The sequence below is a fragment of the Columba livia genome, chromosome 4 (genome assembly GCF_036013475.1).
Source record: "Columba livia isolate bColLiv1 breed racing homer chromosome 4, bColLiv1.pat.W.v2, whole genome shotgun sequence".
Taxonomy (NCBI): Eukaryota; Metazoa; Chordata; class Aves; order Columbiformes; family Columbidae; genus Columba; species Columba livia.
This window is the reverse complement of record NC_088605.1, coordinates 25,315,833-25,340,109: the sequence shown is the minus strand read 5'-3', so window position 1 is coordinate 25,340,109 and position 24,277 is coordinate 25,315,833. Positions and strand designations below refer to the sequence as shown.

The window sequence follows — 24,277 nt, the reverse complement described above, 5'->3', positions numbered from 1 at the left end:
CGTTAGCCAGCAGGTTTCTTTTAACCACAAGTAGGAAAACACACATTCAAATGGTATCTCCTACAAGGAAACACCAGCAGCCAATTCAGTGGCTATTCTGTTGCTTGTAGCATTAATACAAATAGCCTCTATTTAAGGGGGGACAGCTTTCACATTTGAGTGTTTGCTTATCACACCTTACCTCTCTAACTATAATATTCAGGGTGGCAAATTGCAGCTTAAGAGTTTCAGACCGGACATTATGAAAAGCATTGCCAGAAGTGTAGTGCAGCACTGAAAAATTACACAGATGGTGGTGCTCCTCTCCATCCTTAGAGGCCTTTGAGACACTAGGAAAAGCAATTGTCCTCTTAAGCTGAGGCTGATCTTACCTTTTCACTCAGAGGAACACTTTGATGGTACTTTGAGAACAAGGTTTATAGAGGATGCCATACAACTCCTTTTGGAAAAAGTTAGTGATCACGTTAGTCCATTTACTCTTCCAGCAGAACATTTTATTCTCATTTAAGACAAGGAAATATCAACCAATAGCTCAATTAACATGACACAGATTAAACAAGCCCTGTTAAGCATTTTCTACTTAACATGTGAAAAAAGAGTCTAAAGACATCTGATGTGTCTGAACCATTCACATTAAAACTTGAGCTCATCCTTTAGCACAAGCTCAGCTGATGTTGCTCCTGTGTATAGCAAAAGGTGGAAACAATTTAAGTTACCAGAACAGCTGTGTTTAACAAGTACTGAAGCACTGGAGTTTAGACTGCATTTACTGGTGTGCTATTAGACTGTTTTCCTTGCATCTCTTCAGTGTCTCAGGCAGACTTGCACAAAGCCACAGCAGAAAAACGAACTTCTCCTTTTTCACGTTCCGTAAATTGCCTGCAGATCTTTGCAGAATCCTTGAAAGGAAAAAAAAGTGCTGTTAGGACTACCAGAATACACTTGTTGTAGAGACCAAGCCATTGCAGCTCCTCTCTGGGTCCCAAAGTTACAAGGTCTTGTAGCACCAGTTAATAAATACACTTTGCAGATCACTAGCTCTGTGGCACAATACTACCTTATTAGCATGGTATAAGAAGCACCAACTTGTATAGCAAGTAGGTACAGCCACTATACACTGCATGCATGCCTCTCACCCTTTTATAAGCCTTTTTAGGGAAACACGTAGCAAAGAAGTCTTACCTTCAGTAATAAGTCATCTGAGCTTGTGCCATGGTTTACAGGAAATGGCATACGCCCATCTGTGAAAGAAAGACCTGTCACTCAGTGTATTTAATATTATTTCTGAATTAGCAGAAGTGAGCATAGCAGGCCCAAGAAAACAAGTGCACACACAAAGACACTTTGGAGGTCAAAATAAATTGTCAATACATAGCTTGAGTGAGAAGGGGACTAAGTATTCTCAGCTCCACAGGACATGACATAGTTTACAAGAGACCTAGGCCTTCAGTACAACCCATCTTCAACTAAAATCTTCAAGTGAAGATATAAATTGAGGCTTTGAGAGCTCAATCAACAGTTTAACCAGCACCAACCACCTAGTGTGAGCCACCCCCACTGCTGTACAGTGTAAAGTAGGCCCAGTCCAACTCCAGAGTTCTCAGGACCTTACCCAGTTCATACAGATGCCCATCCACATTGACAAACAGGATGAAGTGGAAGTTCACACTGTTGTCATCAACCTTAGGAGAGACCATTAGATACATTTGTTAGACTAAAAAAAGCCTAGTACTGTGAACCCTACTCATGACTAATGGACAGAGGAGATGTCAGCAACAAAGCAACAGCAAAGGACTAAAAATTTAAGTTCACCTGAAGAGGTCTCAGCAAGACCTCTACAAGATCAAGTGCCAGAAATCCTAATGTAAAGTCATTTTCAGACCGAGTCTGAACCCAAATTTTCAATCCGTGTTTGAGAAAGAAGCTCTGCACAAGCATTCACCCACAAGTTACTAATTTGTTTCCTCATAAGCTGTAACAGCTATCAGCCAGACAAAAGATTGTCTTGTTCCACCATCTTTATTAACCCCTTCTCCCAAGATTTTACATATTATCTTACCCGACATTGTCCTTCTTGTGCAACTGAATTGTGGACTTCTTGTATAGCCTTAAGAAAAAGCAGATACAGGTTACTACATCCTTAAGTGCTAATAACCATCAGCAGTTTGTGTGGTTCATATACCTTATTGTTTGCAAAAAGTTTAGCTCTCTCTTCAGGAGACAGATCAGCTGTTTCTTCAAGAAACTTCTTCAGGGCAGATCCCTCATCTACACAACAAAACAATTAATTTAGTATAGGTAGAGTACCAGTTACAGTTCAGATGCAGCCCACAGTAACTAGTGCTTGTTGCACTAACTATGAGTCATTACACTCAGCCTGGAACCATCTCCAGCATAAGCATATTATGACTACCACTTGAAGTAAGCTATTTATCCAGAAGCTATTAACAACAATCTACACAAACCGCCAGAGTTCAAGTACTGCAGGGTACTGCGGATATTCCTCTTGGAACTCACTTTCAAATGGGACTTAGCTTTTCTGATTCCCTCCTTGTAGATTCTGCAGAGGTGTTCAGCCCCATTTTGAAGAAATTCAAGAGGTGGCAGCCATAAGGACACTTAAGTATCAACTAAGAGAATGAGTAGATGGAATTAAGTTGTCTCACTGCCTTCAGATGAACACACTGCTTCCTCATGCTAGGATTACTTTGTGTTTTTTTTTTTTTCTAGAACATAAATTAGTAGCACAGTACTAAGATCCAGAGCTCTAGTCTTACACAAAAGATGTGCTGCAGAGAATCCTTTCAAGAAGGATCCAGCAAAGCTACTCTCATTTAGCCTTCCATATGTATTTTCCTTTGTATAAGAAGGAAGCCCACATCACCCAAAGGGTTCAAGTTCTCTTGGAATAATGAAAGCAGGTTACATTTTGCAAATCTCTAGTCTTTGAATAAAGGACTTCCTGGACTCAACGACAACCCTTTTTTGACAAGAACTTGTAACCCTGTTTCATAGGAGCTTCAATCCACTAGTTGCCTAAGCCAGTTTTATATCCTTCTCCATAGGAACAGAACCATCAGAACTATTACCTCCACAGAAGTCTTCTTACAGACCCTTATGGGATCATAAAATAGTTTGAGCTGGAACTGTTAAGAGGTCATCTAGTCCAACTCCCAATGAACCTACACTACTTTCCCAGCAAAAATAGAACATATTTTAGACTTATTTACAGGCTACTGTAAATAGCAAGTAAGAGCAAGTCTGTTCACATTAGACATAAGTGGCATGAAGAACTTGATCTCTTCAGTTAACATCATCAACACCAATGTCAATAGCTATTTCTGAATATGATACTTCCTAATTACAGACAGACTTGGACTAGCCCTACTGTGCCCTTTTCCTATTGCATCACTCACTAGGGATGACACCACTGCAGCTACCAGACAAGAGCCAAAATACATTCCTTCCTGCAATTCAGGCAGTAGATGAGACCACATGCCTGCCCCCCCCCCCCCAGCGCACTAAAAGACCCACTTACCAACTGAAGCAGTACAGCATGCCTTAACTTGGCTTTCATGAAAGCCCCAGGTGTCTCCTATAGCCCATACCCAACTCAATCTTCCTGTCACAAAAAAATGTAAATTCAAGCACTTCAGAACATCCATACTCACCAAGCTTCAGTTTGTCTTTATTATTAGCAACTGCATGTATCAGACCAATTGTCCCACAGGAGTTACTGACTGTCTGCTTCAGGAAATACACCTTGGAACTGATTTCTTGGTCCTTTATTTTCTCAGTCTGCTGTTTCCTGAAGTTCTCATGCTGTGAACATGTAACTGTTTTAAGCATTTCACCACAGTGGTATCTTTTCACCGTGCAAATTACTACACAAATGAGTTGTGCAGGAGAATCAATACCAAAACTGGATAAAGGTTTACCCAGAAAGTCATCTTCGTGGCATAGGTCCAGTAAAGCATTGTATGTTTATACTGGATACAAGCCAAATCTTGATGGCCTACCAGCATGACTCAGTCATACCCAAAGGCACTGTTCTTGGTCTCTCCATCTGTTCTGTATACTGGAAACAGCTTGGGGTGGGAAATCATATAATGGATAGGCTCTTTTATATCCTCTCTCCATTGTCTTGGTCCATTTAACGAGACTACTCAGCACATCTATGCAACAGTTTCCCTTTGTACCTTTACATTACTCCCCTTCACAAACCCCTCCCCCTCAGAATAATGCATAGACAAGTGTAAATAACACCCATCACTACTAAAAGGCTGAAGCCCTTCCTGTAAAGAACCCATTAAATATACTTTATTTCAACGTCCATCTCTTCCTTAGCATCAACTGGACTAAATGTATTAATCATACATAAGCATTTAGGCCTCTCCAGACAATGATTCAGCATGGTAACATAATTGCTATTCCTCAGACTGAAGACTGCTCATGTCTTTTTTCCTCAGTCTGATACAAAAAGTGTAACAGAAGCACTGAAATAAGAGGTCTTGTTTTGTTGCTCAGTTCATTTTAGTTCAGGCTATTTGGAGTCTGGGACCAAGCGCCCAGCAGATACTGCCCATCACCCCCAACAAAAGCCAAACCCACTCCCAACCATCTGATGCTTGGAAAGATGACTCAGGCACACTCCTGACAGCAGCCAGCACTACCGCTGTCAGCCAGCAGGCACAGACATTGCTGCCAAGAGCCTGCTCTCTTCTCTAGGGGTGCTTGGGACAGGCATGGCCTAGTTCGCCTGCCCAAGGTGACAGCAGAAACCCCATACAGCACTAGGGCAGTCACAGGCTCAGTGCCTGAACCCGACCCATCCAGAGCCTGTGACGGAGAGCCGTCCAGGAGCACCCCACGGGGGACACCACCCACCACCTACCTGCTCGGTGAGGGGGAACAGCAGGAGCAGCGCACAGGCCGGGGCCGGCACAGCGCTCAGCGCCTCTTCCTCGAAGCCCAGCACGTCCACGAAGCGCCAGCCGGGACCCACCCCCAGGCGGGACAGCACCTGCAGGGGTCACAGGGGCCGGGAGGCACGGCCGAGACACCCCCTCCGCCCCCCGCAGCCCCCCCAGTGACACAGCATAACGCGCGGTGCCGCGGCGCCACCTGCCGGCCGCGCCCGGGCGCCGCCGCCGGCACCACCCGCCCGAGGGGGCGCCCCCCGGGGAGGGCGCGGCCTCAGCGCCGCTCCGCAGGTGCGGCCGCGCCCCGCGCAGCGGTACCGCTCCAACCGGGGCTGCCCCGGCACGGCGTGATGCCGAGGGATGGAGGGAGAAAGGGCGGCGTCCGCCTGCGGCGGGGACTCACTTTGTTCAGCATCTGGAAGACAATACAGGTGAAAAGTGGTGAGTGCTGGGGAGAGAGGGCGCCGCATCGCCCACCCCCACCCCACCCTCACGACCCAGGCCCGATCCCTCAGCCCCCTCCTCTCCCCACGGCCCCGCCGCCCCTCACACACCTCGGGGTTGATCTCCATAGGCTGCCAAGCCATGGCTGCAGGTAGGCTACGCCCGAGGCACGACAGCGTCCACCGCACACAAACCCCCGCAACCGTCGACGCTGCAGCGCGGAGCCGCCCACCCACCTGTTATATAGGGGCGGGCTGGCCCACTCCGCGCCGCGGCGGGGGGAGAGGGAGGAGCAGGGCACGACCAAAGCGAGGGGGGCGCGGGGTGCGCCGGTGCGAGCCCGGGAGGACGGGCGGTTGCGGGAGTCGGTGTCGGGAGAGCCGCGGGGCGGGGAGAGCTCGGCCGGCGCTGCCGGGGGTCGGAGGCACTGCCCGGCCCTGAGTCCCGCTTCCTCCGCGGGAGCGGGAGGACCCCGGCCCGCCTTACGCTGCTGTGGAGAAAGTGCCAGAAGCAGTGGGACCGGGGTGGGGACAGTGGTCCTTGCCCTTCACCCGCACGCTGTGTTGTATTGCATAAAGCATACGATGGTTTTGATACTCAACACAAACATTAGATACTTATTTTTTAAATTTCAGTATGATTATAAAACCGTCCCGAAATCTCCTGTCTGAGGATTGCATCTGCGCAGCGTGAACCAGTTCCTGAACCCACCCAGAGAAGTTGGTTATAACATGCGGGGCTTTTTATCTTTTATTCATGACCTGACAGTTTCTCAACAGAATGTCTTTGGACTAGAGCATCTTTGAACAAAGAAACAAAACCAACCTACTTGAAACACTAGAAATCACGTGGAGTCCAAACAGGCTTTCAGACTTCACTGGTAAACAGCCAGATGGGAGCCTTGTGGATAGCTGAGAGATGCTGCACAGTTATCTTTAAAACAATGCAAATACCGAACAAAATAGTCAGCTGCCTGCCTGCAGTCTGTTTGGTTTTGATGGCTTTCTTTCTTTGGTTTCCCACACTGTTGCAGAATGACTTGGACCCGAGTGTGGCAAAAATTCTAAGTACCTGCCTACTTTCAAACAAACTTAACTGTAGATCTACTGCACTGTAAGTTAGTGGGGGACCATTCATATTAGGTGGTTGCACACACTATGTATTTAAATTGCAACCTATTTATCAGTCTTCATGAGTTTACAGTGAATGCCTGGGGAAAAAGACTTACGGTTTAATCTTTGACATATGGCTGTAAAACATTCAAGATACAGTGTCACATTAGTTCCACCTGGTACAAGACTTTGTGAAGAAAGGACAGGATAACAAAAAGTTTTTTGTATTTTATGTGCAAAGTTGGGATGTTTGTGGACAGGATAGAACCTTGAGCAACCCGGGCTGATCTTGTAGCTGATCACGCTTTTAGCAGGAGGTTGTTCTAGAGACATCCGGAGAGCCCTTCCAATCTGAAGTATCCTGTGATCCTGTGACTCAGTCTATCTCAGTACAGGTAGGAGCGGTACTTTGTTCAAAACCAAAGATTTTCAGGGAGAAGGGGGGTAAGGTTCACAGGGAATTACAGTATTATTTACTTCTGGGTTTTCCTCTCTCTTTTTAGCTGAAAACAGCCATTGATACCTATAAGCAAGCTAAAAAATGGCCCAAATATATTTATTCTCTATATAGTATCTTTGGCTGTCTTACCTTTTGTGATCTTACCTTTACGCACTGTAAGATGCAAGTACAGCAAAGCAACTTGTATTCATAAGGATGATGCTAATGGACCCTGCAGGAGAGACTGCACGCAGCTCTGAGAGGATGGTAAAGCACACATCTTGCAGCCTACAAAAGGGAAGGCTAAAAATGGCAAGAAAAACCCTATTTCTGAACTGCGCAGTGGCAAATGGTGGTTTTAACTTCAGCCTGCCTTGGAGCGATGGCCGTGCTCAGATGCCCAGGCTACAGAGGCATCGCTGGGATGGCTCCTGTGCCTGGGCTGTCAGGTGAGACTGCAAACACTGTGCAGGGGCCATAGCAGGAGTGATCAGTTCTGAAGGGGAATCTGCCAAATCTACAATTACATTAATTTTAAATAAACAGTGAGTCCAGTGCAGGGCAACAAAGATGATGAAGGGAGTGGAGCATCTCACTTATGAGGAAAGGCTGAGGGTGCTGGGTCTCTCTAGCTTGGAGAAGAGGAGGCTGAGGGGTGACCTTATTAATGTTTATAAATATATAAAGGGTGAGTGTCATGAGGATGGAGCCAGGCTCTTCTCGGTGACAACCAACGGTAGGACAAGGGGTAATGGGTTCAAACTGGAACACAAGAAGTTCCACTTAAATTTGAGAAGAAACTTCTTCTCAGTGAGGGTGCCAGAACACTGGAACAGGCTGCCCAGGGGGGTTGTGGAGTCTCCTTCTCTGGAGGCATTCAAAACCTGCCTGGACACATTCCTGTGTAGCCTCTTCTAGGTGTTCCTGCTCCAGCAGGAGGATTGGACTAGATGATCTTTTGAGGTCCCTTCCAATCCCAAACATTCTGTGATTCTGTGATAACAAAACTGCTAAAAACCTGCTACAGTTGCGTAAAGATGCCTGCCTTGGGAAGGTCACATAAAAGTGAGTACTGTGTCATATCCAGAAGAGGAAGTCTTTGGACCACCTTTCTTCAGTGTAGGTTGATGTACCTAGCACATTTAACCCAATGCATTCCTGTTACTGCAATAAAATCAAGTCACCAGAAAAAGGGACCGGAAATACTTGTGAACTTTCTGCATTGTTCAAATATTATAGTACTTGTGGTATTATGACACTGTCTGTGAGTAAAGCTTTTGCTCTGATGTCTAATCTAGAAGGAGCATACAGAAAAATCTTTGCTGCATATATAACCTTTTGGCAGACTTCTTTCTCTTAAATGTGGGACTCAGTGTTAATATTTACTTTGTCTCCAAGTTTCAGTGGAAGGCTATGGTAAGGAAGAGTTCAGAAGATCTCCTAACAGAAGTAGCTGTGACAAGCATGGTGGTGTTGGAGACAAAGCTGGCCTTAGACAATGCAGAAATGGAAGCTAAGGTTGAAAACTGTTCTTTAGAAAATAATTTTTCTATTCTTATGTGAAAATCTAAGCTCTGAGGCAGTGCAAGTCCCCTTCTTCAGTTACACTATCCACACATGCCTAGCAAAGCCCACAGACCTGTGTCTTTCTTCATTTTATTGTCGTATTACTTGCTCACCAAAAGAAGGACCCCAAACCCATTCCTGGAAATTTCCTTAATTCCCTACTCCCAACCTCTCCAACAAACAACTGGTGTCCGTAGCTGGCTGGTGGTGCCCAGGGCAACAGGATGCAGGTACATGGTGGTGCAGGCACAGAAGCCCCAGGAACCCATCACTGCATGTCACCATTCTCCTGGTTACTGCCTGTTTGCACATAACCTACAGAGAGCTGAAGGTAGTTAAGATTGCTGTGATTACTTACTGTAAGTACATCTGCTAGGCTGCGGGTAAACCCTGCCTGCAGGCAGTTATGCCAGTTGAGTTATACCATAGTAGTGTGCTTGAGAAAGATTGATGTATGCAGAAATGCAGCATCCTTGAAGAGTTGCTAGACTAATTTTGCCAAAGGCTAGTCCAGACAAGTCATAGTGCAGGTAAGGTAGCATCCATCCATCTGTTGTAGGGACATTTAGGATGCTTTCATAATCTGCAGCAAGAAGAATAAATTTGAGAGCATGAGTCAATGGACAAGAGATGTTAGCTCTGGGCTCAGACAAATTGTGCTCTAGAAACACTAGCTTCTCTCCCTTGACTATAAAGGGAGCCTATGGGACACAGTTCAGGTGTAGAGGTTTACAGTGGGGACACTGGCTTTTAGATAGATGAATCCAGCCTTGACTGCCTAGTGATGACAGAGGGATACATATTTTTACCTTGCAGCTCACCATAATTAATGTTATGATAATGTATGATTGAGTATGCACTATGGCATATAGCAAGGACAGACTTTATTTCTGTCCACAAGGACTACACAGGCTTCCCGAAAGCATAACAGGCTTTTAGCCTGGTAGATACGTGGCTGTGAAGTAAGACAATTTCCCATCATTTAGCAACTAGTATGCAGCAGGTAACTGGAAAGCTCATAAAACATTGCCTTTATTTTTCACCACTAATGTTTTCCATGTTAAAGTCTCTAAACATGTCTATGTCTGCAGTATTGTAAAGGACAGATGTAAAGGAATTGCTTCCAACTGCTTTTGCATATAGGTTCCACCAAGTGATTATATTATATACTCTCTATCACTGCTATGCCGCTATCCCTGCTATCCAGTTATACCACCAAATGCATATAGCTTTTCCAAAATAAAAAACAGGTATTAGTTGAACAAAGCCTTTCTCCCAGATTAGATGCTGGCGAAAGTCTTATATGTTGTGGGTTAACTGAAGTAGGAAGCTCAGCTCCACACAGCTGTTTGTTCACTCCCTCCCAGTGCAATGGGAGAGAGAATCAGAAGCGCAATAGTGAGAAAACCTGTGGGTTGAGATAAAGACAATTTAATAAGCAAAGGGGGAGGGAGAAGAAAGAAAAAAATTATGCAAAAACCAGTCATTCACCACCAGCCAACTGATGCTCAGCCAGTCCCTGATCTATCGCCCTTGGAAAACTCACCCCATCCCCCCCAGCTTTTATTGCTGAGCATGACACAATCTGGTCTGGGATATCCCCTCGGTCAGTTGGGGTTAGCTATCCCAGCTGTGTCCCTCCCAACTTTATGTGCACCCCCAGCCTGCTGGCTGAAGTGACACCGTGAGAAACAGAGAAGGCCTTGATGCTGTGCAAGCACTGCTCAGCAATAGCTAAACATCCCTGTGCTATCAGCACTGTTTTGGTCACAGGTCCAAAACACAGCCCCATACCAGCTGCTGTGGAGAAAATTAACTCCATCCCAGCCAGATCCAGTACACTGTGTCACAAGGTACCAAACATCAAACGTGACAAACATATCTAAGGCCACTGCAGGGACAGCAGGTGTCAGGGGTCTGTGTAAGGCAGTAACATCCCCTTCTCTTCTGCTGAATTGTCTGGAGCACAGCAGTAATTCCTGCGTGTGAGTGCCCCAGCCTTTAATTAGAAGATCAGAGAGATCAAGAGGGCAAGCACAGATTACTGCTTTTATAGAGGGCCTGCGTCCGTGAAAGCTTTGAGCAGGAAGAGAGGCCCATGTTGGTTTCTGAATTGCAGCCGCATTAACTTAAATACTTCTGTGAGGAGTCTTGGTGACTGCAGCCCTGGGCTGTGGGGCAATGTAAGTCTAGTTACTGCTGTTGGCAGCTGTTCTCCAGGTCTATTGGCCAAGAGCTCTAGGCTAAAATGTCTCAAATGTCAAGCAGGGGTAAGACTGGGAAGTGTAAGAAATTCAAAGCAGCTCAGAGCTGAGTTGGGAACAGTGGAAAATCGCCAAATCTTTCATTACTTTATATAAAGGTTGGAAAAGTTAGGTTCTCCTGTCCCCTTCTCCACAAGGAGGGGATATTTTGGTTAGATGTAATGACTAAGGACTGCTGAGGTGGAGACGTGCTGAAGGATGTGGAGCTCTGGCTCTGACCTGTGATGAAGCTCCTCTGGAGAAAGGTAACACTGAGGCTACGCAGATAAAAGGGTCAGGCTGATAAGAAGGGCTGCTCTGCCAAGGACTCCCTTTGTGTGTATTGACTGCCACCAGTGATTCTGCAATTGCTCTGAACTACAGCCAAGTCCTCCAGTACACAAAACCCAAGCTCTAGAGAATGCAATGGATCTTCTGGAAATCTCTAAGTGTTAAAGTGCTAAAATGTATCTTTGAAGACCTGCCTTGAGAGTCTCAGTTCTGAAGAACGTGGCTGTGGTTTTCTGGAATACAGATACATCTGGCAGGATGCTTAAGATTCTTCACCTTGTTCCTCTGCAAAATTGTGTCCACCATATAGTGATGGTGTCTATCAAAGGCATGGCGATATTATGTATATTGGCACCTAGGCAATTGGCATGTGTCTTCTTTCCCTCGAATGCTTTCTTTGGTGATGTTAGCAAGCCACTCTTTTTCCTCTATAGGTAGGAACAATCCATCTTTCTAGTCTAGTAGAGAACAGTCCTTCCTTCCTCTGTCTTTGTTTCATTAGTTCATACATTCTTGTAATGAGTGCTTTTATCTAGATAGGTAAAATATACATCTCAAGTAAGAGGACCTCATTTTGTGCAGTGTTTTAGTGTAATATACATAACAGCTAATAATAATGAATCCTAATTTTGATCTAACACCTGGATGATCTGTGATAAGGATTTACATCCCTACTTACATTTTCATCCAGTGAATGCTAACCTCAGATTAACAGACACAAGAGAAAATAAGGTGAGCCACGTGAATTAAACTACTGGTTGCGAGAGATGTAAATCGCAGCACTTGACCCTTGCAATACAGTCTTTTGTACAACACTGTGCCTCTTCCCAAGTGCTGTGTTGTGCCACGCCATCCTGGAGTGACCCCAGTCTGCTTCTCCCCTGCAGTCTTCAGTTGCTTCAGTCACAACTTAATTAACAAACTCTGTCCTTAGATTTGCTTTTGAATACTTGTCAGCCACACATAGCACCCAGAAAGCATTCACAGCCTCTCCTCTGGGACTTCTGTAAGAGTCTGGCTGAATTTCCTCTGAAACAAAATAAAAGGCCACTCCAAATCATCCCCTGAGCACTATCCACTCCTAAGTCAGAGGAGAGTAGGGGGAAAAAATAAGAGAGCTGAGCCGTGTTGTCAGTTAGTTGGAAGAATATAAATACAGTGACTCACAAGTATTTTCAAGGTGGTAGAGATGCACTACCTCAGGTGTATGGGGTGCTGAGGGAAAGGCATGGACCACCTCTCAAATACCTCTTTATATCAGTGGTCACCATCCTCAAGAATGAAACATTTTCAGGGAAAGGACAGAATATGTGCCTTAGGGAGCTACTGAGGAAGGATCTAACTTCTGGACCAAGTCTGTTGTCACTTGTGGTCTCTTTACAAGCTACCATGGCCTTGATGTTTCTCAGGAGAATGTGAGGAGCAAATGAAGAAATTGTCTTGGCCTGCTGTTGGATGAAGAAGTGAGAGGTAGGGCTCTGCCAGAAGGGAATAGCAAGAGCTTTTGTGTCTGTTGCCAAGAAAAGGACCTCTTCCTGCTTGCATGACAACAGAGGCACCTGTAGACAAGGACTCTCCTGTGAACGGGGTTTATTGTGAACTGTTGTCACTCCTCCAGTTCAGCAGCGCAAATCATCTATCTCCTGGAGGTCAGTTTATCTTCTTTTGTGGGAAGGGAAGAGAGAATAAATAGTGATGAGGATTAACTCAGATGTAAAATGCATTCCTTCATCCTGACTTCTTTAAGCAAATTGAGACCTTTGGCAGAATTTAAAGTAGTTGACACTTGAAATCAGTGAACAAAGTCACATCATTAAAAAAAAAAAGGCTGTTTAGCTAACTCAGTCACAGAGTCCTGAAAGATGCCTGCTTTGTTCCAGACATCTGATGTGGTCCTGTACCCTTGCTGTATCTTCTAAGTAGTCTTCTGGTGACATGTTTCCATCTGATTTTTATATACGTATTCAACCCAACCCATATAAAATCTGAAATAATGCATGCTCAGCATAGTCTATGAAAACTCTACTTCCAAAACAAAAATGTCTTGGGTAGTACAAGCTACCTTGAATTTCTGTACATCCACAGGGACATGTGTACCACAGTATTTACACCAACTTGTACTAAAGGATTTACTTCCTCACCTATGTGTGCACACTTTTGAGAAGTGTGCAGATTTTGTTTTTAACTAGAGGCATGCCCTGAAGTAAAGCCTCAGCCACAGACAGTTTGTGAGAAGTTCAAGCATGGTTCTTTTGTTAGATCTACTTCACCTGGGAAGTGATGTTGGCACAGAGCTGCTGCCAGTGCAGAAACTGAGACCCACCTGCCTATCTAATCCTGTCCTGAAGTGGGCTGGCTGTGTGGGACTGCATGGGAAAGACATTTTCTGCATCTGAGAGTCCCAAACTACCTCCTCTTCATCACTGCTAAGGCCGATGGCCTATCTTAGTGTTCCTAGCCACTATATATATATATATATATGTATAAAATGCACGTTTGGTGTGCAGCTCTGGCAGGCTGGTGACTCAGAGCAGAACAGCTCTCTCAGTGTGATGATGGTAGACATAAAGCCTCACAGACCTAGATCTGAGCTGCTCTTGCTTCTCATCTCTGTAATATTGTGTAGAAGCATTAAACAGATTCCTTAGTCATGCTAGCAGAATTCAGTACATACTTTTTAGCCACTGAGATCTCCAAAGTCTTTCCTGTTCCTGTGTTAATTACAATTAACAGTAGCTCTTCACTTGTCCTTATAAGACAAGGCTTTGATTTCAAAATGTGTAAGAATTAACCCCATGTTAATAACCACTTTCCAGAAGTGCATCTGGTAGAACATAACCCTTGGTTAAGTTTTAATTCTGTCACAAAGCATTTTACATGTGGTGACCACCCAATGTATGGCTAATGCAAAGCAGTTGTGTTGTACGTGCTGCTCTTACCAGCTGGGGAATGCAGCAGCACAGGGGCCAACCACTTTGACACTGCTGGGGACGTTGCTGGTGGAAGGTTATTAGTTTTGGCTCAACTGCAAGCAATTAACATTGAAAACACAGTGAAACAAGCTCAGTTGGGAAACATCACCCCTTCCAGGCTTGTTTTTACCCTGAGCCAATCTCAGCCTGACTCTATTGTGTCTCCTGCACGTCTCCAGTGGCCGGTCTGAGAGCACCAGCTGTGCTGAGAAAGGGAGGCTTTTTTTCCATCTCTGCTCCAGGAATTTTTCCACGCTATTCAAGGAGTAGAGCATTTCCAACACCCCACCTTCAAAGATATGTTCAGACTGTGTTTGTCAGTGATGGAGAAACTGTTTTTCTGAAGATCAGTTTAACAAGCACTGTTTTGAAGCATTTACCCAAAGCACATGTGGGCATGGAGAACACCATCATTTGGCCCTTGAGCCTTATTGTTTTAGTGGAGGTGCTTAGCTTAAGAATGTACTTATGGAAACAAATCCCTGTCTCAGCGGAGAAAAATATTTAGATGGTATGGGGAACTACACTATGCATCAGGAAAACAATGGGACTGTATCACATTCTGCAGCTGCAAATATAAACACAAAACATGCTGCTCTTTCCAGTGTATGTTTATACACGAAGGGCAAAACTCCCATTGAGTACATTTGCAGCCTGGGCTTTTCTAGCTGTATTTAGGCCATTAGACACTGGACTTTTGTCTCTCTTGTTTCAGAGACAAAGCGCTGGCCTTCGTCCGTTAGTCAACCTAGTGTTTCCAACTATATCTTAGCTTTTTACACCTCTTAATTAGTGTGTATTAGTGGAGGTGAATGTGTATCTATAGCATATGAGTGGGCTAGCCATTCTGTCCCTAGATGTGGGTTTCCTGACTGCCTCACTAGGAGCTGCACCGCCTGGTGGGAAGCAGAACCGGCACCGCAGCACTTCCAGGGAAAGCTCCAAGGTGTGAGAGCAGCGGGGCTGAAAGACAGCCGCTGCCAGCAGTGGAGGGGTGTTCGCCTAAAATTTCTAAGCTGTGCTTTATTTTGTGCCGTTTAAACAACTGCCTTCTCAAAACATGGAAAAATTGTATCCTCAAAGGCAAGTGGCATTCCAAGATCTCTGTTTCATATACCCATTTCTCAGATGTAAAGAAATATTGGAGATCATATGTTCCAGTAGCTGCCAGAAAGCAAGGCTATACCTCCCATTTTGAGCACTCAAGGCAAGAAAATCTAGCTACGCCTTAGCTTTGCAAGTATAAACTATTATCTTTATTTGACTATAATTACAAGCCTTGCTCTGTGGCAACTTTTGAGTATTTTTGTCTGCCAGAGCCACATAAAACAGTAAAAACAGAGTTTGCTGAAAAGTCAACTCTGAAAGCACCTGCTGCCTTCTAGCAGAGTGTTTAAGCAGCTCTTGTAGGATTTAGGAACTCTGCATTAATAGCAGCTTTTTCTTACAAACAGCAGATTTCCCTGGCCTGCCCCCTGCAGCTAGAAGGAAGTCCAAAATGGACTGTTTTCCTGCAGTGGTCACTTGGTATGTTCTCATATTTCAAATATTGCAATTGTTTGCAACATAAGACAGTTACCCTGCTTGCCTGCCCCAGAACTTGCCTGTAATGATGAAAAAGAAAAATGGAGCTGTCCCTTGTCTGGATGAGCAGGTGAGCTCAGTAAGCGCATCATGTCATCAGGGGGTTTCTGTGCCTGGGGGCCAGGCCAGCCCACCTTTTCTTCTCCTCACCAATAGGAAATCCCAATATACTGCTGTATAACAGGCAGGGAAAGGAGAGAATCACATCTAGTCATATGTCTAAGAGATCGTTTATTACAACTGTTCCTAGATGCAAGCAAGGCTTTGCATCCTCAAGAACTAGAAAGAAGCTTCAAAATTATCATTCTGCCTTGCTTGGCATATCAAGAAATCAGCCAACTGCTGGCCTGCAAATTGCTTCAGGCTGAACTTGTACCCCTAGAGCCTTCATTAAAATAGTGGTAATGTGGCCAAGATAGCTAACGCAGTGGATGGGAGAGGGCTCCACAAGTATAACAGGAAGCCTTGATTTAGTTCCCAGCTTGATTAAACTACTGGAGTAATCTTATCTGAGACTGATGTCTCATGGTCTTTGCTTCTCCATAAATAACACAGGGAAGTTCTTCCATGGCAGGATTAGTCTTTCACGATATGCTTGCCCAGGGAGCACTAATGAGACAGGACTCAAAATAACCGGATCAATAGATGCCTTTGTACAGGTCCTGGGAAGCAATGCATCCAGAGGGCTGAACCCTCTGAGCACGTTCAAGCCTGTAATGAAAAATTATATGCTACAAGTTTAATTCTTAAATCCCCTAGCTGCATGTGTAACGTATGTGGTGTTTTTCATCCTTTCTGGAAAATTATTTGATGTAATATTTTAAGATGTAGACTTAATGTCACAGCGAGTTGTGTGAATATGTCAGGGAAACAGTTCCAAAGAAAATTACCATTCCGCTATAACTGAATTTTCCTAATTCAATTTCTGTGTTAAGCTTGGTTTTAGGATCAATATATTCAGGGGAAAAAAAGGTTGGTTGATGGTACAGTTTCCTCTGGAATATCGAAGTACGGTTGCACCACTAGATGGTAGCCTTGGTCATTTCATAGTCACCTCTGCTTTCCTCTGCACGGAAAAACAGGCTCTCAAGATACGGGATCATTGCATACTTTAGCTAACCCTTCAGTAAAAAGCTGGTGCACAAAAGACAGCAGAGGGGGAAATGATGAATTTCTGCTGAGAGAGCACTCGGGGCACATGCAGCCCCGAAGTGGGGGCTGCAGACCTGGCTGTTCTGAGGAAGCTTGGGCAGAGGCTGGAGAGACTGTCATTCCTTCTTCCAGAGTCAGGTGGACATTGACCAAGATAAATTTGCAGTCATAGTTCAAACATAGAAACATCAAGATGATGATGAAATTATTTTGGTATGAGCTGATAATATAGAAAGGCCTCTTTTTTTTTTTTTTTCCTTTCCTGTTACGTTTATAAACACTGTCTCACCAGATGTTTGTGTCTTATGCAGAGAGGCAGCAAGTGCTCTGTATCAATTCCTGAAGGCCACAACTGCAGGAACTATTTCATTGTGCTTGGGAAGTTAACACATCAGATAGCTCTGAACCAAGAGATGTATATTTGATGAGACTGCCTGAGCCTATGTGGGCAGAACATCCACCTGGAAATGTTTCTGAGAAGTTGGATAAGTGTATTGAGCAGCTGTCCATTTAGGATGTATATGAAATGCCTTATTTAGTTTCCCCAACACTTCATTTTTATGACTCTGCTTACTGCACTGCAATCCAAAGTGCATTCTATAGACTATGTAACTAAATGTTAATCATAATTTTAATTGCATAGAGAAAACCACAATGCAGTGCTTTTACACTTCTCATCAAAGGAAGGTGAATTTATTATTATCTTGCCTGGCCATTTCTGTCAGAGAAATATATTAATAGGCTGTGCACTAATAATCTTGGGTAACCTGATAGTTGTCTTGCATCTCTCCAATAGATACAGTGCAAATTCCACGGCAAGTTCTGCTCCAGTACGATGTCAAAGCGTAAAAGCTTTCCCTCCTGCTGGATGATGGGCTTTGCTGAAGGGGGAAGCACTCTAACTTGCAGACACTGGAATCTGATGAACCACCTTTGGATGTCTCAGGAGGTCATCAGTCCTTCTGGAACTCATCATGGTGCCAGGTTTCTGTTACAGATCATTAGAACTATTTGGAGGCTTTTTTTTTAGGAGCTTCATCATAGTTCTGGATCTAAAAATATGAGGTTTAGCTTATAAAAGTGTTGCTCTTTTTAAGCAAATTAGAAGATTAAATCACACCTGATTTTAAGACAAATGGAAAAATGTGGGTACCACCAGAAACAAGAACAATGCATTTACAAGTAAGTTTATTAAAGTGTAATTTCCAGGTGCTTTGCTCTGAATTATTACATCTTTGTCTAATTGTTGCTACTTCTTGTTCATCACTGTAGTGCTTGTAATTGCAATTTTTTTTTTTTATGTTCTTTACGCTGGTGAATTCCAATATGATCTCCTGAAACCATAAATATTTCTCTTTAAAGATGCTATATTCCCGTGCATCTTAATGGTCTCTTTAATTGTGCTCAGTTCATGAGCATTCTGCTGTTATCAGCAGCAGAGCTGTAAAGCCAGGGAACAAAATACTGAAGAAGGCTCTGGAATGCATAGGAAAAATAATCCTTTCCAGATAAATAGATTTGCCGTTATAAATGATGTGATACATTTTAAGTAGGCACTTCAGTAGGATTGTCTAAATGTGTTTTTTGTTAAAGAGAAAAGGAGACCGGCCATTTCATTATTGTCATAGCCTTTTGTGATCTCCACATGTCTTTGGCACTCAGATGCAGCACCGTATTTAATGCTAATTGTTTTGCATCTGTTGTTCCGCAGACTTTGTAAAGAAGGTGTAGGAGTACAAGGTCTGTTAGCAGTTACATACTTTCCACTGAGCTGCTGTCCCATGTTTTGCTTTAGCAATGAACGAGCAGTTTCTTCCCCTGTAATCTAAAAAGCCTACCTTGACAGAACAGACAAAATCCCACATATTTGGAAGGCTTTAAACAGACGGATCTTCCCATGGGTGCGTTCTTTTGAGCCTCACTGCTAACTGTCTGGGGATGCTATTGCGATTCTCCACTCATTCAAGTTGTGCCTAAGGATTCACTCTCAACCTTACACTATGCTACTGCGAGCGTGAGGTTTCTAGCACTGCTCCCTTCGCTCATTTGTTTTCTGCACTTGAGAACACCCTGTTTATTTCTACCCATGCTGGCTATGTAACTGTTGAGACCCACCAGAACACACCTGCTTGGAGCACTATACTGAGTCAGGCACCCTCCATTAGTCCACGAACTAGAGGCGTTTGCTGATGTTCATCAGCCACAGAGGTGTTCAACCCACCCCCATGTTGCTGCTGGATTCCGTAAGCACCATGAAAAACCACCAATACTTCTAGGTGGGCTACCCAGCCTACTTGATTATCTGGCTTTCCTTATTGCTGGAGGAGCCCTGGGATAACGCAGCTGGCATTTTGGGAGTGTCATTGCTACTTTCTCACATTGCTAAAGGTATTATTACATTTACCAACAAGAGCCTTACTCTTCTTTTTCCCTCCACCAGGAGAAAAAATGTGGTGTGGTTGTGGTGTTTCGTGGTGTGTTTTTTTGCCCCCCCGCCAGGGGTACACCTGCCCCCAGGCATAAAGGCTGCCCTTTCACACAAGGGCACCTGCCCTGGAGGCTGCAGGCGAGCTGTGGACCAGCAGCTCCCAGTGCCGCAGGGCAGCGGCCGCGGCCCCGGGGTGTCCGGGGCAGGAGCGGAGGCTGCTGGCCGCCCCTGGCGCCCCGGCCCGGCGACAGGCTCACAACATGGCGCCGCGGCGCAGCCCCCCCACCCGGCCCCCTGCGGGCCGCGGCTCTGGGCGGCGGCCGGGGCGGAGGGAGAGGAGGAGGGGCGGCGGCGGCGGCGGCCGGAATCGTTTCCTGGGTAAGCGCAGCGGCTGGGAAGCGTTTCCGGCAGGCTGGCCGCATCCCGCAGCGGGCTACGGGCGCCTCCGGGGCAGGCGGCGCAGCGCGGAGCGGAGCGGCGGGCAGGTGCGCTCCGCGGCCGGGCCGGGAGGGGAGAGCGGGCGGGCGGTGCAGTGCGGTGCGCCCTGCCCTGCGGTGGGGCTCCAGGTGCGTGGCCGCTTGCGGTGCTGCCGTTCCGACCGGCCCGCTGCCGGTGCGGGCGGGCGGGAGGCCGGGGGAGGGTGCCGCTGCTTTTGCCCGGGGCTGCTCCGGCGCATCCCGGCCTCGGGCGTGCGGAGCCGGGGGTCCTGCCGCTGCTGGTGCCGCCGCTTTCCCCCGCCGTGCTGAAGTGCTGCGGTGCTGCTGCCGGGAGCCGGCCCGAGCGTCCGTGCGAACCCGCGCTCTCCGCCCGCCGGCGGCGAATGGGGACGGCAGCCAGGCTTGTTCTGTTCCGGGGGGTCAGGTAAAAAAGCATGAAAAGCGGCAAAATGGCCTATGGAAGTAGCTTTGTTTGTTTGGTTTTTGGTTATTAGAGTGGGCTTTGCGAGTTCAGCTCTGTGTTTAAATCATACTTAGGGGTTGCACGCTGGGTCGCAGATGGGAGTATCCAGCAATACAGTACTAGGAACAAAACGTGGACCCCGTTTAATCCTACTTGAGGTTCTCAGGAGCTCGCTTGTGTCCTGTCACAGGAACGGAACTACTTCTAGTCACAGCTTGAGAGAGAATGAATTCAGATAAATAAAATAGAAAGCGTAATGGTTTGTGTTTGTGCTTCATTGCTTTGTCTGCTTGTTTGTGATGTTTTATAATTTTTGGCTGGGCTTTTGCTTGCTAGGGACGATAAGTGCAGTTCTATGCTTTAAACACAAAATAACTAAAACCAATGAGAGGAAACAAACAAACAAAAAACCCCACAACTGCACTGGTGATGGACTGGTAGGCTGTGTGTGTTGTGGATGCTGTTGGTAGCCATACAGGATAATGGTATCTGCAGTAAGATGTGTAGGATAACAGTATCTGCAGCAAGTTACAGTGCTTCACTGAAGATCTGCTGTATTGCCCCAGGAGCCAAGGCACGGGTTGCTGCTGCAGGCTTGCTGTGTCCTCCGGCTCACCATGGTGTTTCTGCAGTTTGTTCTAGATCTGACATGTCTTCATCTTGCTATCTCATTCTCTGGTACTTTCTGAAAGCTGGAATGAGTTGTCTGTCTTGTTTTTAGAACTACTTTTTGCCTGTGTAATTGCGTTTGGTTAAAATAAGGGTGCAGGTGTCCTAGCACTTAAAAGGAGAGACATCCTTTTATGGTGACCTTGGGACAAAATCTTGGCTGATTAACTTCCTTGCCTGGAACAGCCATGCTGAGTGTGGGTATTTTTGTTCTTCCTTTACAGCGATGAGTGTTTGATGGAATACTTTTTGGCTTGTATAGGTTTTTTTTGCTACTTAAGAGAAATCGAGGTTTAGAGAAGACTCTTCAGTAGGAAGAATAGTTTTATTGTGTATAATGAAGAATATTTGACTTGGTTGTAACATAGAGGAAGATTTTTGGCTCTGAAGCAGCACAAGTGAGTGTGCCCTTCCTGGTGAGCAGGTTTCTAAGCAGTAGGTGGTAACAGTGTAGGAATAATTTCTAAGGAGGGGGGATGCATGGCTTGGAAACCTGGATTATTTCTTTTGTTTTTCAGTTCTATGGCTAAGACAGGAACAGCAACAAAAATGGTCACTTTTGGTGGGGTGTTGGGTGGACTCTGCTGTGCCCTCATTCAGGAGAGGTGATGATTTCCTTAGGAAGTGCCCAAGGAACCCAGAGATGGCTGCTGCAGGGTTTGAGCTGAAGAGAGTGGTGACTTAAGGATCTACTTAGGGAGTATCTGAGCATCTGAGATTGTCTAGTGTGAGAATTTTTTAGCAGAGACTGTGAAAACCAAAAATGAATTGTGATAGTTGGAAGGTAATGGATTGCATCTCTGTTATCTGCCAGATGGCAGATCTATAGACTTTGGAAGCTCTGACCTAGGATGTGCAGTCACACTTGAGCAAATCATCCACATTGAAAACAAACTCTACCATATGTACATGCCTTGCTAGTAGAAGACGAGGACTTGCCTTTGTTCCTTGCTGCAAGCACGGAGCTCCACTGCTGGGACCAGCGGAGCAGGAGGTGTGCTGGGTGCCTTAGCTCATTGCTGACCAAGCTGCTGCTGTCCTGCTGCCATGGAGAAAGTAAAAGCAGTGGTGGGATGAGTTAGGCCAGGACAGTGGCAGGAGGGGTGGGATGGGTGCGAGCTCCTGGGGAGGGCCAGGCACAGGTCCTCTCACCCGTGCTGTGGATGGGACAGGTGCAGAGAGGGGCTGGTGGAAAGAAATGCTTATTTTAACAGAGGAGGTGAGGAAAGCCTGGCTTGTTTAGCCTAGCAAGAGGCCTGAGAGGGGATATGATTGCAATCTGCAAATACAGCAGGGATATAAACACTAGAAAGGGAGAGGAGCTATTGAAGCTGAAGAACAATGTTGGCAGAAGAACAAACGTATATAAACTGACATGAATAAACTTAAGCTGGAATTTAGACCATTTCTTCCCTAAATGGAGTGAGGTTCTAGAACAGCCTTCAAATGGGAGAAATGGGAGCAAGCCCCCTAACTGGCTTGTGAGGATATATCGAGGAAGTTTATATCATGTGCTTGGCTGTGGCAGTAGGAGCTGAGGCTTGGTGACTCAGGAAAAGCTTTTCCTTATGTCTGAGTTAACTGAATATAGATTTTTCTGTGCTAGTGTTTCTTACTTTAAAAATGACAGGCGAAACTGGCATAAGAATAAAATACTTCCTTTACAATTTATGTCGCTCCTTAGAAAGGGTTGTGGTGTGCTTAGTGGCCATTCTCTGAAATGTTTTACAAGTTAAGTTTTCTTCCCCTCCAAAATAGTAAGTGTTGGCCTACTGCTGCATCTAATTGTATGGAAATTCCTTTGTCCTTAAGTCAAAACTGTGCAAAAGGAGACTATATGTTAGTGTGTGTGTGAGCTTATTATACTCCATGTTAAAAAATTAACTGCAGAATTATTTTTTTATTATTCTGTTGAAGTAATTTGTAAATCCTCTCAAAAAAAGGGGTTTCTAGGGGACTGTACAGCAGAGCCAGATGGTGGGAACTGAGACCAGTGCTCCAAGCTATGCTGTGACTGGAGGACTGGAATAAATGAAGTTTAAAGCGAGCTCGAAAACAAGTTTAGTTGAGCTCATTGTGTATGGGGTTTGTCTCATTTGCTGTTATACAGAACAGCTGAGAGTTATCTGGTGTGGTGGTTGCAGTAGTTGAGCTCATAAAGAAGTCTGTAGTCAGTTCTATAAACATTGTGCATGCATCACAGCATACAGCCAGCTGCAGATGCTGTGTAATAGGTCCTATGACCGTCAGCAGTACCTGACTGCTTCTAGGAGATGTCGTAAGTGATGGGCGAAACCAAGGGTTCTTCTCTGTAGCCCAGAATGCCACACAGGACTCGAGCAAGCCACGTGGTGGCTGTTTTCACCTCCAAGCAGCACCTTGGAGATGCCTGTAAGTGCTTCTGCATTGTTTCCTTGCCCTGTGACAGAAAGTGGTCTCTTGCCATCGGGAGGGATGAAGAGCTCTTGCAGGCTGACTTATACTTCAGGCTAGTCTATCACCTGCTGAAATCAAATGTAAGAAAATTAATTGAGGAAAGGTGAAAATGGGTGCATTCATGATGTGCTTCATTGACTTTGTGACTCACATCCCTTTTGCAGGGAAAAAGAGACCTTGGGACATGTACATCTAATGCATGAGGCTGCAGTTCCTCTTCTGGTGCCTTCAGAGCCTCTTCCTGAGTGTATGGGTGTTTTTTTTGAAATTTATAGCTTCTCTGTCTGCCACCGCTATGGAAGAATGGGATCTTCTCGCCAGCCTCCTCCTGCCCCTGTCTGAGCTGGCCACAGCTCCATGGGCTGATGGGCTCCAGACTTGATGGGCAGTATCCCAGCAACTCTGGGCCTGTTTCTTTTTCCTTGTCTCATTACGGGTCTGGGCAGAGGACTAATTGCTGCTGTACCCAGAGACTTAAGGAGCAGAGGGTGCTGTTGGGATGCTCTGTGTGGTGCCCTGCTTTAGTTTCCTATTTTTTTTAATGCTTCACCTTCAGTCTGCTCCTTTTTTTGATCTGTTGCCTTCTACAACATTTTTTTTTAATCTCCTTGTAAGCAGATGCCCAAGGAAAAATAAGAACAGGATGACCTTATTCAAAAACTCCTCTATAGATATTCTCTGAGCCTCTGGCTATTCTCAGCTTAGGGTTGCTGGAGCTGGGTGCAACCTTTCCCTGTTTTGAAACATTTGGTGGCTTTTGGTTCCAAATGTTTGTCTTGTCTGTCTGCAGCCCCCTGGGACCTTGTTGCAGCCTCCTCAGCCTTTGGCCAGGGCTGCTTCTGGCTGTGGAAAAAATTCTCTCCTTCTGCTTGTTCTCAGCTGGCTTCCTTCATTTGGTGGCTTTTAGCTCCTGTGTGTCAGAGATGGTTGGTGATCCTCTATTATACTACTCATGATTTTGTAGGCCTCTGTCTTCCTCATCAAATTGATTTTTGACCTGCCTGAAGAGTTGCCTACTCAGATATTCTTTGTGTGGACGCCATTCCTGACCATCCCTTTCCTGGAGTCTGTCCTAGTTCTACATGTTTTAGGATGAGATCAGGGCTGTATACAGTTTTC

General features: G+C 45.5%; 2 protein-coding genes across 26 annotated transcripts in view; one reads left to right on the top strand and one right to left on the bottom strand.

The window, feature by feature from the left end:
- Positions 1-472: 472 nt before the first annotated feature.
- UCHL1 (ubiquitin C-terminal hydrolase L1) lies at positions 473-5,635 on the bottom strand. Its single transcript, XM_065060767.1, has 9 exons — positions 5,477-5,635; positions 5,326-5,337; positions 4,895-5,023; positions 3,672-3,822; positions 2,183-2,268; positions 2,060-2,107; positions 1,613-1,682; positions 1,183-1,241; positions 473-899 (listed from the first exon to the last, which is right to left on the bottom strand). Exons 1-9 carry the CDS (start codon positions 5,507-5,509, stop codon positions 813-815), a joined length of 675 nt encoding a protein of 224 aa, XP_064916839.1. The 5' UTR covers positions 5,510-5,635; the 3' UTR covers positions 473-812.
- A 13,879-nt stretch (positions 5,636-19,514) lies between these two features.
- The window catches only part of APBB2 (amyloid beta precursor protein binding family B member 2), a 181,440-nt gene continuing 176,677 nt past the window's right edge, over positions 19,515-24,277 (top strand). For 17 of the 25 annotated variants that reach the window (XM_065060761.1, XM_065060749.1, XM_065060743.1 and 14 more), the window contains exon 1: positions 19,515-19,638. The gene's annotated coding sequence lies outside the window, so the exon portion shown is untranslated. The remainder of the gene's footprint in view (positions 19,639-24,277) is intronic. The other 8 variants (XM_065060739.1, XM_065060747.1, XM_065060741.1 and 5 more) reach the window with 5 other exon arrangements.

Bases quoted from the DNA above. Each gene is read 5' to 3' on its own strand.
- UCHL1 (XM_065060767.1), bottom strand. From the start codon at position 5,509: ATGGCTTGGCAGCCTATGGAGATCAACCCCGAG. The intron at 2,269-3,671 runs GTGAGTATGGAT...TTTGTTGTGTAG, and splicing joins TAAAGACAAACTGAAGCTTG to ATGAGGGATCTGCCCTGAAG. The intron at 900-1,182 runs GTAAGACTTCTT...TTTCCTTTCAAG, and splicing joins CAGATGACTTATTACTGAAG to GATTCTGCAAAGATCTGCAG.